Source organism: Poeciliopsis prolifica, unplaced genomic scaffold (assembly GCF_027474105.1).
Source record: "Poeciliopsis prolifica strain line A6 unplaced genomic scaffold, Auburn_PproV2 SCAFFOLD004, whole genome shotgun sequence".
In the NCBI taxonomy this organism is placed as follows: domain Eukaryota; kingdom Metazoa; phylum Chordata; class Actinopteri; order Cyprinodontiformes; family Poeciliidae; genus Poeciliopsis; species Poeciliopsis prolifica.
The window spans coordinates 10,858,823-10,872,530 of record NW_026562379.1 but is presented as its reverse complement, the minus strand read 5'-3'; the positions used below and the strand labels follow the sequence as shown (position 1 = coordinate 10,872,530).

Sequence of the window (13,708 nt, the reverse complement as noted above, 5' to 3'; positions counted from 1 at the left end):
TTTAATACAACGCACACATCCCATAAAACTCTAGAATATTTGCAACTGACATCTGACAAGACTCATAATGACAAATTTTTTTTAAATCTTTAATCAATTCAGCTTCTTGGAGACATAACACTCAAACCTTGATCTTAATTATTAAGTATCTAGTGCTGGTAGCTCATTATTAAACACTCTTATGTGTCTAAAAATATCTATCCTCAAGTTTTTATTGTCTCAGTCAATCATGGCATGATTGAAGGCACAAAAAGTGGAGCAAATGATAATTTGGACAAAATTAGGAAATAACATCAGTGCCACAGAAACCATCACAGGGAGAATATTCCTGACTCCTCTAGTTACTTACAGTACAAAAACAAACAACACTTACAAATATTGATAGAAAAGTTTCCTTACTGTGGAAAGTAAACAATAAATCAAAGAAATAATACAAAATCAAGAGGATTAACAAATCCTTTATGCCCAGAGAACCCACACCAGTATATTTTAAAAATTGTTAGGAATAGGCATAAACAAGAACATTTAATCCAAAAAGAAGATCTTTTAACTTGCATCTTAAATAAAAAACTAAACTAAAAGCAGCCGTAGTCAAATTTAATAGTACATAAATATGCACGAGTGCTTTGCAATAATGAGCTCTTATTAAGAGCAAATCTTTATTAAGATGTAAGGGGCAGGTGTTCTTGATTATGCCTAGGAAGCCACTGTAGTTCCAGTCAGCCTGGTGAGTGGAGGGCAAGCTTGCTGGACAAGGTCAGGTCCTCCAGCATCACATGGGTCTGGGTAGAAAAACAGAAGACACAATAAGACTAATTCTGTTTAGAGAAACATTAATTTAATATAAATGTTTATTTCTGACTTACAGCTTTGACATCACTCATCAGAGGCACCCATTCCTTTGACCTCCTCAGTTTCCCTCATCTATTGACAGAAACATGGTAGTGAGAAGTGTGCACAGCTACATCTTACTTTTCTTGTATATACATTTTTCATAGAATATTTTATCTAATATTCTATTTTTGCCATAATCAAAATGACAGTAAATAAAGACTTAAAATATTGAATTTCACCTGTACTGGATTTAAATACGAGTTTCACTCTCCTGAAATGGGGTGAAAATTATGAAGTCATGCTTGAAAGTTAAGTTAGTATGTTAAGTTTTGAACTGTACCTGTATGGAGGAGGAAGTGGAGATTGCAGTTTGATATGAGTATCACTAGATGTCACCATAACCCCACAATTACACTTTTGAAAAAGGAATTTCTCAAGGTGGATTTATTTTGTTTGATCCATTCAATACATGCAGTCCAGGGTGCAGTCAAATTTAGACAGATTAAATCTGCCAGGTGATACTTTAATTTACTCTTACAGCACACAGTCCAAAGAAGCTGCTTTTAAAATATTTGTATTAGGTCATTTCCTTTGTATGAAGTCTTGTACTAAGTCTTGTTCACTTTAACTGGAACTAGAGATGCATCAACATTTGGACTGATATCCAAACATATTTTTCTACATTTCATTCACCTGATCTAGTTCCTTCTTCGTCTCCTCCTCCATACGCCGAATGTCGTCCATCGACAGCTCAATCCATTTGTCAATCCAGCAAAACAGCTGCCTGTGGAAGTGGGTAAACAAACGCTTTTCCACCTGGACACAGCAGAAGTGGGAAATGACAGAAATTGAAAGGGATGGAAACAGAAGTCAACCATTTTTACAACAAAGGCCAAATTCTACAACAAATCAAAATATGACAATTGTAACATTTCTTTTACTTTTTGAATGAAGCTCTCCATCTTGTTTTGTAGTCCCAGCCACTTGAATTCAACAGTGACTAATTTGTAGGCACACATGTGAGGACAGTCTTTGTTGTTGGCAAGCTCATTCTGCAGATTTAGAGAAAAAGCAAAAATTAACAAGTTAAATAAGTTAAGGTATTTTAATCACAAAATAATATTCTGTACCTGCCACCCAGTTTTCAGAGGGCCTCTTCCTGTCTTTTCTGATTTAAAGATGGCAGGATCTTCTTCCTTTTTGTAGTCCTGTAAAAATCAAGGAAGCATGTAAAATATCATTGAGACAAGAAAATACCTAATCACTCCTTTACTGAATGTATTTTCAGAAGAAATCTCATTTTCCATTATTCTTTTCTTCATATCACTAATAAATTTGATGGAGATATGACAAAGACGGCAAACTAAATGGTGCCAACTTTGTCCCTAAATTATTAACTACCAATTAAAATGCTGTTTTTCCACTTTTTTTTTCTTTTAACAGACCCATAATAATTTAATTTCTGACCTTATAACGTCCATGTTTCGGAATTTCTTCAAAAATTCAAGTTTTATTTCTTAATGTGAAAATATTTTTATGGTAGATTTACAGAGCTAAAAGTGGAGTCAAAGAGGTTGAAATTGCAGAAAATATGACTGAAGATTTCTCATATATACTTCAGAAGTAACTTAATAAAAACAAAATATATTTTGATCATGATATTTCTATGAGAACCCATTTTTATATCTAAAGTACACTGATAGACCAAGTATTATGCATAAGCAATAAAATAATCCTAATCAATATTGCTACCTATTTTTGATATTCCTAGGATCAAGTAACAACACAAAAAACTGTATATCAAACACTAATAAAAAAAAGACAGCTACACTAACATTTAAAAATTTTAAAGGAATAAAAATTCAGAAAAAGCATGATGAGGACTGATAATGGATTAAAAAAAAAACATTTGAAAGCAACAACGTGAAGCAAGTTATTCGTTCAGCATTCTGTACAAAGATAGAGTACTAAAAACAGCATCTGAAGGTTATATTTAGAAGCATTCATCACAGAAGAATCTGAGCTGAAAACTGGTCTTGTTTAAGTTTCTAAAATGTTTTCTTACCTTTTCATTGATGCAGCTGTTATCTGCAATGTCAATTTTAACAACTTCAACTGAATCCCATTTCTCCACGTTATGTACCTGCAGAGTAGTAAAGAAATGTTCAGGGTTTCATTGAACAGGGAGGACTCAAATAAGTGGCAGAATTAAAACAGAAACAGCCAATTACAAAGCAGATACGCTTTATGAACTCTAGCTCTTGCATTGATAATTTAACACATGTGTCAAATGTGGGAGCAATCTGAAGAGAAGTAGTTAAGATCCAGGGGTTAATGGACAACTGAGAAGGTTTCATGTTTTTCTTTTCTTGGGTAAACATGCTGCCGAGCAGACATGCAGGTAAAATGCAGCTCTGCACATGCTCTGCACATTTGACATGTTCATTCACAACTTCTTATTGGTTCATTTTAATATACTGATTTATTACCTTGTGGTCAATAAAAACAGAAAAAGCTACTTATGTGTGGCAGGATTGTTTGAGTTTTAAACATTCAGTGAAAAATGAAGTTTTGGAAATAACTGATCTGTCTGAACATCAGAAACCTCGAGCATCCTGTGTGGTTTTCAGCACCCTGATTCACAACTGCATTGGAGCTGCTGGGTTACATGCACAGGTTTTGTGTTATCACATTAGAATATAAACACACAAACACAAAGCTTTATTGTTTTGTATTAATAGGTCCCAGAACTACATGCAACATTGGCATACAATGACTTCAATTATAAATGAAGGATAACATTCATATTCTGAAGAGTACAACATCTGCGGGTTCTGTGTCAACCTAAGATTGTTTAATATTTTATTTTACTGCTTAGGCAGAAGGCAGTGGACATAATTCCCTCAAAATCATGACCGTCTGTGTAAACTTTAATTTTTCTCCCATTCTTTTAAATTAATCTCAGCTGAACTTTAGCGCATTGATGTCAAACTCAAGGCCCGGGGGCCAAATCTGGACCGCTGTAGCTTCTTGTGTGGCCCTCCAGACTACAAATTATATCAATAAGGCCCTCTAGTTTTTCACAAATTTTCAAAATTCACAAAAATCAACAAATCTCCACATTTTTCTCTGATTTTACTGCAAAATTTCTCAATATTGGTCTAAAATGTTGAGTTTAAGTGACTGGTACCTCAGCCTTACTTTAGATACCAGTCAAGTTATAATCTGTAATGAAAAGTCACATTTATCAAACACTAGCACAAATATCATATAAAATCATGGCAAAATTTTCTAAATTGGCACCACAGAACCTGTAATTTTGATTGCAAAAAGACCCTCACTAAAACAATCATTCTGGAGATACCATTATTTATTGGCATTTTCACAGTTCATTTAGATTTTTCAATATATCCTAGAACAACCATTCGTTTAAGAACATTCATACTTCTGTTATGGCCCAAAATGAAAATGAGTTTGACACCCCTGCCTTAGCGCTTCCAACTAAAAGTTTAGCAAGTACTTTCTTGAGTTTGTATGAAAGATTGTGGTACACTTTTTCTGTTCATCAAGTTGACTGAAAAGATCATAAAAGTCCCATCATAACCCTTTTTAGATAGTCATGTTAATTTTTAAAATGACAATGACTGTGGCCTAAATCCACAGTCTCACACATTCCCCCTGATCTGCCTGGACTTGAACTGCAACTCCACTAGTGTGTAATTTAGTCTCCAGTGGGATTGCTGCAGAAACTACTGGCATAAAGGTTTTAGGCTTCTGACCAGCAGATTTCCCCTCTACACATCCAGGCTTTTTGCTTAAATGTTCTCTGTAAGTTCAAACTAAATCTAATAGCAGCAGTGGACATTGTGACTTACATTCACCAGTTTGCCCATATCAGGCTTGTGCCACGTCTCAATCTTGATCATGAACTTTTCTTTCATATAGACGTTCTGTAGTTGCAGGACAGAATGGTCAGTGAACATGCAATATTAGTGTGTTCAACTTAAGTATGATTCACAAATACTTACTGTAAGGACTGTTTCAGAAGAAGAGGTGGATGGTGATGGAAGAAGGATTGTGAGGAGAAAATTTTTTTAAAAGATGTAATTACAATCTGCAGATTTCAACATAGCCATACTTTTTGCATTGAGGTTTATATCAATCTCAAGGAAAAAGGGTTTCAACTGAGAAGGAGTTGATCACCCATGTGCAGGGTTCAGTGCGTCACATGTTGCTGTATGTGTACACTGCAGTGTGACTTACTTGTACGGCAGTAGGGATATGCATTCCAGGCCTTCTCATGGACCTCAAGAGAACCTTTTGGAGCGATCATGCGGACGAATGACGGCACTTTGCTGCAGAAACAAACATGCAAAGTGAATGTTTTTCTGTTGGTTTTTTTTACACTTCATTTTCCTGTTGTCATACATTTTATGCTGTATAAATTAAACAAATCCCACTCTAAATGTAACATTTTTACAGACATACTAGTAGAGATTAATTTAAGGTTTTGCAAAGTTTAACCATAATTAGCAACAATAATGGTAACTTTGACATGAAGGAAAGTCAGAGTAAGAAAATTGTGACATGCATGAAGGGTTTGGCTAACCAAAGATCACCTACCTTTGGAGGTGGTAAACCTTATGGGTGTATTGCCCCTTCTCCCCATTCTCCTCATATGGCTCGTTCACAAGGACCTCCACACCTTCTCCTCCTCCTGTCTCATTTTTGCTGGCTTCTGCTACTGCGTACAGCTGCCCCACTTGGTACTGAAAAGAACCAAGAAATCAATTTTTAAAAAAAAGGTTTGTTCAGTTTTAAATACAAATTTTTTATTAACAGTTCTTTCTTAAATCTTTGTAAGTGCAAGTCCTCATCCAATATCTTAAAATTTTCTTTATTGGAAGAACACAAAAGGTAAAAGAAATAATTTCTATTTAATATTTTCACATTAGAACCATAAATGTCGATGTGCGCCAGGGTTTTCCCGCAGTGAATTATAAGCTTAGCGGGCCACCAACTAAGCATCATTTAGTTATTAAAAGTTTTTTCTTGTATGTTTGGATTTTTTAAAGACTTTATAGTTGGTGTTCAGGTATTAATCTTTCAATAACACATAATTATCAAGTGATACATTCAAATTTCCTGACAGCTTTAAACATTTTTAACTCAAAAACAAGACAGGCTGCTGGAAGAATGACTGCCCCAGCGGCCCAACAACCAGGCTTAGCAAGTTTTTTGGGGGAAACCCTGTACTCTATTTTGATTTCCTGTGATAGAAAAAACAAACAGTAGTGCATAATTGTCGAGTAAGAAATAAAAATCTGAAAAATGCAGAATACATTATTCCAATACGCCTTCTGATTCTAGCCACCTTTCAATGCAATTACAGCTGCAAGTAATTGGGTCCTCTACCACGAGGGTCCCACCAATATAAAAATAAATTTGGGCCAAACAGAGGTTATGGCCGATAACAAATATTTACTGATATATTCTATATATGTCCTTACACTTTCAAAACTGTGTAAATTCAACCACACACATTGCTTTTCTGCTTCAGTTAAACACTCCTACAATCATGCACTGCCTCACCATCACTGTTACATGATCAAATATCACACGGTCATACCAGAAACATGTAAACAAACAGCAATATAATGGAACTTGAAATCAGTCGTCAATATCAGCCAATACAGATATAAAACTGGATGGATCGTGCCTGTAAACAGAAATATTCATGTTTTACCACATATTTTTAAGTGAATTTAGGTCTGGACTTTGACTGGGCCTTTCTAACATTTCCTAGCTTCTCTGACTGCATGCTTAGAGTCGTCAACCTGCTGAAAGGTGAACCTAACTCCAATGTTTAGCTCCACCAATTCTGATGCTGAAGAAAGGTATCCCCACATCATAATGCTGCCAGAACTTTGCTTCATATTGGAGATTATGTGTTCATACCACAGCATTCTGCAACACATGTGCAACACACGTTTGCTGTGTCACTACTTGATTTGTGGCAAACCGCCAAGAAGATTCTTTTAGTAATTTCCTTTTTGTTTGTGTAGTGCATGACAAACAGTTATCCTTCAACAGATTCTCCCACCAGAGCTGTGGCTCCACTAGAGCCACACTCTACTTCTGAGCTGCTTATTTATGCCATCTTTGCAGAGGAGTCAGTTGGGATAGACGAACAAGTCTAGGTAGGTTTGCAGATGTGCCACGTTTTATTTTCAGGCAACAGATTAAACAGCTCAGTTGTTGAAATAACTATAAGTAATCCAGTAATGGGAGTAAACAACCTAAGAAAGGCCATTTGTTGAAAGAACAGTCATAGTAAACGGTACAAAAAAATAAGTTTTGCATTAAAGAATAAAAAAAAAAACAGCATTGAAAATATTGCATAAAAAACTTAAATGGTTAAATGAAAAATCTGAATGTGCAATTTTGTTTAACCTGATGATTCATACTAATCAATAGATTAATCTATTAATAAAATAATCATTAGCTGCAGCTCATGTTGTTTGTTCACAAAAAACTCAGCCCTTCACAGAACATCGGGATTTATACTGAAATTAAAATTCCACACAGATTTGCTCTGATTGTGGAAGGTGAAGTTCTGCCTTAGCCTCAAGTCTCTCTGGGTCTCTGATAGATTTTCCTCCCAACATCTCTGTCCAGTTGGAATGATTTGCTTAGGGTGATTTGCAAGATTATCCTTTGGAGTTCAAGTTCAAATAAAATTTTCTTCATGAACGGAGTCACCAAAACATCTCTGTACTGAGGTACTAATTATCCCGACATGCTGGACAGCCAAGGCTACACAAAGTTAGCGTTTAACTAGGATGCTACAATCTAAGGTGCTGCTTTGAATGTTTCAGAGTGTGCCAACATAACTCAGATAGTCAGAGATTTTACATCTGTTTAAGTGTCGGAGAAGAACGTGATGACTATGTAAAGCACTTCTAGAAGAAGTCAACACAAATAATACAGGTTGAAAATATTTTAAAAATGTCATTCAAAGTACTCTTAATTGCAGGAGAGCTATGTAAGAGAAGCTTATAAAGAGCAGCACTGACCAATCATAAAGTTTTCCAGCCACTACCAATTTAATGCTTTTTCAGAGGACAAGCAGCTGTGTGAGCTTGTCTAACTTGGCTTTCTTCCTCTTCCTCCCAAGCCAGGCAGAACTGCTGTGGCACTGGAAACAGTGACTTACATCTTGGGTGTAGTCGGCTTTGTCACACACTCTGACAAAACAAAAAGGCTTGTCGGCTGTTTTATGCAACGCTGAGACGTCTTGTCCACCAGGGCAGCTGCTGTGTCATCATGTGGCGTGCTTACCAATGGGTTACAGTTGAAGAGGAAATGCCACAGCTGGTGCTTCAAGCGGCCCAGCCACACAGATAACAACCTAATCTTGTATTTGGATTCAGACAACCCCTCTGCTACAGAAGCACGGCCCGACAATTTGTTTATGTTACTAATGGATGTTCAGTTTCTCCTTTGAGACAAGGAATGTTACCTGCCATGTAGAACCAGTCTGACTTACCAACGACAAAAGCAGGCAGCTCCCATTAGGAAACAAACAGTCATCATCAGCAAGTAGCAACCAGACAACAGCAACCATTACAGCTTCAAACACAGAACTGCATCTATCAGGCTGATCAAAGAAAAAGACAGCCTGCTATAGCCTGACAGGGACAAGGTGTGTGTTTTAAAGTTGAACAAGAGCCATAATCACCACAGTAAAAGGCTGCTATGGGCTGAGTCATACAAAGAAACATCAGAATAACTTTAATCTCAATCTGACCAAAACATCAAGCTCTTTTTTGAGTCAGAGCTGAATAAACATTCTGCCATTCAGAATTTGTGTCAATTATTTTTTGATGCAATAATAAAATTAGTCAGGCCTTTTAACCTCTTTTTTATTGGATTCAACACAGATTCAAGGTAATTCATTTAGGAAATATGCATTTTGGATCTTTGAGGTTTCCAAGTCAAGACTTGTTATTTGTTCCATATTATAGACGTCATCTCTATCTAATCTAGGATCAGTTCACTGTCACTTGAACCAGATTCTCTGGGGGAATCCAAAGCAAACAGAGAAACAGATTCCCTACAGTGTGTCCTGGTTCCTCTCCCTCACCGTGGAGTAGGGATGCAAAAAATCTGTTTGCAAGTGTTCATTAGATTAAAATTAGTCCTAATCAATTAATTAAAAACGTCCACTTAGAGCATTACAATCCGGAAGAGTGTACTAGCTGTCATTCTTAAGCAGAGACAGCAGTTGACAATAAAAATGTGAAAAAGATGGCAGGACGATCCCAGATCAGCAAAATAAAAATAATAACAGGTGTAGAATGCAAAATGCAAATTATGCTGTTCTTTTTTTCAAATATAAACTGCATGACCTGCATGTTAGCACGGCATCAACTTCTCAAACGAAAATTACTGATGAGCTACAAAGGCGATAATGTGATACTAATGTTTTATGTAAACATTCAAACAGAAACAGCTGATTCCTTTCTGTGACTTTTGATCCAGAATTTCCATATTTTGACAACAATCTGGACACACTAGTAGCATTTTTTAGACTCTGGTTTCTTGCAACTATCTAAACTACCGGTACAACATATCCTGACCCTTTTCATTCAGTAATTCAGCTGATTATTTCCATTAATCTAGTTTCAAACCTGATAATCTGATAGACTCAAAATTGAGAGTATTTTAAATAGAAGCTTAGTCACTAATTCTGAAAGAATAATATATAATTTTGATATAAATTACTGACCATAAAAACACAATCCTGCAAGCCAAGGCCAGAACTGAGCTCTATGTTTCTCTGACTGTAGACACCCTGGATGCGTTAGCATGCATTATTAATTTGTAACTCCCCAGATGAAAACTTCATGAAACCTGATCTAAAGGAAGGGTTACACTTTTTTACCTGTTTAGCGCTAGATGAGAAGCTTAGCTCTTGTGTCAGAGTGAGACATTCATCTGACCCAAGCACAGTGCAATAGGAACCAGGTCAGCCACTAGCATGGCTGAGCCAGCTTTGGGAAGTAAACTCTTCACCTCCACTCTGTCAAAATATAAAACAAGTAACAACATCCATCCGTTTGGGTTAGATGGTTTTGAATGTTGAAACTGCAAATCCACGATAAGCATTAGGATTGCATATGGCATCCCTAAATTATATCCAATGTGATCCAAGGCAAGATGGCAAAAACGTTCCTATTGCTCAACTAACAGGTGAACCAACTTTCCACCCTGACGGGAGGAAAAGCCGGTCTCACGACAAACTGGTTACGTGCTTGAGTGAAATGCTGGCTTTTGCTCTGTGTGACACACTAGAAGAAAAAAACAGCACTTTGTTTTAAATGACATTTGAATTAAAATGCACAATGAATTAAAAGGGAGGGACTCATCTAACCTGAATATTCAGGAAAAACCAGCATTACAGTAAATTAACCCTGACCAAACAAACTCCTGGCTAACACTTAATCTTCAAGAGCGGTAATCAATCATCTTGGAGAGACAGCAGGGTCCAAATCACAAACTGAAATAAGTGTGAAACCGTCTTTGCTCATAAATAATCAGCATCTGCTTCGGCAGAAAAACTAAAAGACATACTTTCAAAATCAGAATGAGCAAAAATTCCTACATCTTATAAAAGCTGCCAATAAAAAAATAGGCACAAGATTCTGCTAGCTGCATCTCTAACTGTACAACAAGTGACAAAAACAAAACAGATAAAAGACAGTGGGAATCCAACACATTTCTAAATATAAAACATGTACACTCTGCAGAAGGCAATAATCTTGTATTTTTGATATGATTGAAATTGAAGTAACTAAATGAGTACCTCTTCGACTGAGATGGGCAGGACAATCTGGCTGTAAAAGAGAGAGAGAGGAAAAACAAACATAACTCAGAGTGCACACATCAGCGGGAAGTGATGAATACACACTAGTTATAGATTTACTGCTGAGACATCACATCTGTACAAAGAGAAATTACAAAGCTTTTCCTCTTTTCAGTCAAATAGTGATTACATAATCCTATGGGGTTTAGAGGAACAGTACTACCTGCAAATACTAATATTTACCCAGGATAATTAAAAGTTTCCAAGAAAGTACATAAAGGCAAAGCATTGAAAGGTTACTTTCAGATTTAAGCTGAGTTTTATTGTGAAAGTACTAACATCTGTACAAGTACAGATGTTAGTACAGATACTTCTTTATCTGGAAAGAAAGAAAAAAAAAACACTTGGATAGTATTAAACACTCCTGGATAGTATCTTTGGTCCACAGTGATAGTCCATTAAGAGATGAGGAAACAGCTGCATTTATGGGCCATGGCTTTTACTTTAACGCACAACTCATCTAACTTCCACTGCACATGAGCTGAAATATACAGTAGGACTCAGAGAGATAAGGTTCGTCAGGCACAGGTGAGTAAGACTTTAGGTCAATAACAGGCGAAACCAAGGCCTCACCCCATGGATCACACAGTTATGAAGAAAAGACACAAACATATTTATTTTTCCTATCTGCACACGGTAACAATCAGAACGACGATGAAAAAAAGTGCACTTATACAATGAATTCACAATGTACACTGGGAAGTAGCAAAGCATGTGATCTTCTGCTGGAGTCTCCACTATCACAAGAACTAAAAGAGCAGGAAGAGGAAATTATGAAGCTGCATTCAAGACGTGTCCCATAAAGCGAACAAACAAGTCTTGAGGTTTTAGTGGAAACTTTACCTTTGAGTGTCTGTCTGCGTTCTTTGTCCTCCTATACAATAGTGAATTAATGACTCACTGTTGTCAGTCTCGCTGAGCTTGAATATTTCATAAGACGGATCAGAGTGGAAGAGGAGCTTTTAAGGCATCAACATGTTGCCTACTGGGCTAAAAATAAGATCAAATGTTCGGATTCAAAAGAAGAAAAGAAACAATTCAAATGTTCTTCTAGCACTACTATGGCCTAAAAGCACATTCAGCTTTATTAGGGATTGTAATTAGCATTGCAGTGCCTGGTAATGTACTTTGCACCGTGGTCAAATGACAGTCATAGCTGGATGTCGTCCCAGCACTGATGTGCATATGACAAGAAGTGATAAACCACAGGAGCTCATAAGCCCAAACACTTGTCTTGTAAGGACATTTTTCAAAGAAATGCAGCAACAACGTCCTCTTGTAAATTCACCGGTATGTTTCATTTAATGCAATCCGACATCTTATTAAACAATACTTGTTTTTAGCGTGGGATAATAGTTTCAGGAAAGGAAATGGAGCGGGGGAATACCTCACTGCTCCGTTAGCCTCCGTGTTCCTGTTCTTTAAACTGCTCTGAAGTCCACTTTCAACATTTAACTCCATTATACTGCCGTTTCAGGCGCAATTCAGTAAACCTGCTTAAACCGAAGTTTCATATATTCACGTAGGAGATCAACCGCACTTATTTCTAAATACTCTTCTTTGCACATTTGCTAAATCGAAAAATTGAGAGAAACAGGAAGAAATCTAAATGAAGTTCTGCCTTGAACAACTCCGCGATTATATTCTAAAAAAATATGAGAAAAGACGCCGCTTTTGAGGGGGGGAAATGCAAGTAAAAGTGAGTCATACAGTAGGAAACATTCATGTTACGTTTTAAGGTCTAGTTAGCAGTTTACTAGCAGTTCATCAGATTTTATTTTAGTTCAGACTTTTCAAGTCGTTGGAGTGAAATGGAAACAACGCAGCGACTTAAAATCAAAGCGAACTTACAACTCTTTAATGAGCATGGTGGCTGTGCGTCCGTCCAAACGTCCGTGTCCGAGTGCGGAGTGAGCGGAACCGAGCTGTTCATTCAGCGCTTTGAAAGGGTTCTTCTTCCTGTTGGATGCCTTGTGTGTAGAAGGGGCGCGGCCGAGGAGGAGTCCCCACCTTGTTTCAGGTAACTAGCAGTTGCGTTCAGGTTCTGTCGGAAAATAATCAACCAGCTTTACCAGTTTTTCTCGAGCCACACGTTTCGCTATTGGGTAAAAAACGGACTAACTGTATGCGCCGCACAAATCAAATGTAGTTTCACTACTCTGTTTGTATATCCACCTCTAAGCAGAGCCCGTTGATATGCCCAGTGTGCAGTTATGGTGTTTCTGATATGGGTGACATGGGCAGCCGCCCAAGGCGACTTTAAGTCCAGAGCGGCCTGAGCTCAGGCAAAAAACTCCCTCCTCTCTCTCCACACGCACACACACGCGCGCGCGCGCGCACACACGTGTGGCTACAGCGCGTGTGGGTACAGACCCAAAAGTTCGTACCTACCTCTCTTGCCTCAATTTAGTCTAAACAGAAGCAGAACATCCATTATTTTCCTTGGTATTTTTATTTTATTTTCTTATAGCTAAGCAATTTTCCTTTATTGGAAAAAAAATGTAGAAGTTCAGAAGCAATTTCCTGTCAAACTCTGACATATGCAGTGCCATTTAGCACAGAAAATATGAAACCAGCAACAGTCTTTCAAGAAAAAGCCCACATTTTCTATTGTGCTGGTCTGGGGACTAAAACGCTTCATCACTCTGTTTGTTGAAGTCATTCAATCATTCAGACTGACTGTGTGTATTAACTGGGAGACTTGCATTTCTTACCATGTATAAAATGAGTGTCACTCACTCTGAGTTCTGCACAATGTGTCAGACCATATTCTAGACATGTACTTTTGATTCTGGGAACACACAACCTCATGTTCTCTACTGAGCTGCCTCGTCCATTTATCAGCACGTCTTTGTCTTCTATGGGAGATACAACAATAATAAGATAAATGATGTTTTTCACCTCCTCACATTTGTTGCTGTTACTAAATGTACATTTCCTTGAACT

General features: G+C 37.2%; 1 protein-coding gene across 1 annotated transcript; it reads right to left on the bottom strand.

Annotated features, from left to right (window-relative positions):
- Positions 1 to 70: 70 nt before the first annotated feature.
- Positions 71 to 12,729, bottom strand: LOC129358963 (phosphatidylinositol transfer protein alpha isoform-like). The gene is made up of 12 exons (XM_055028254.1): positions 12,614 to 12,729; positions 10,703 to 10,733; positions 5,458 to 5,603; positions 5,098 to 5,189; positions 4,863 to 4,870; positions 4,710 to 4,784; positions 2,900 to 2,977; positions 1,965 to 2,042; positions 1,776 to 1,886; positions 1,528 to 1,650; positions 867 to 924; positions 71 to 782 (listed from the first exon to the last, which is right to left on the bottom strand). The coding sequence occupies exons 1-11, from the start codon at positions 12,628 to 12,630 to the stop codon at positions 877 to 879; spliced, it is 807 nt and encodes a 268-aa protein (XP_054884229.1). The 5' UTR covers positions 12,631 to 12,729; the 3' UTR covers positions 71 to 782; positions 867 to 876.
- Between the last annotated feature and the right edge of the window lie 979 nt (positions 12,730 to 13,708).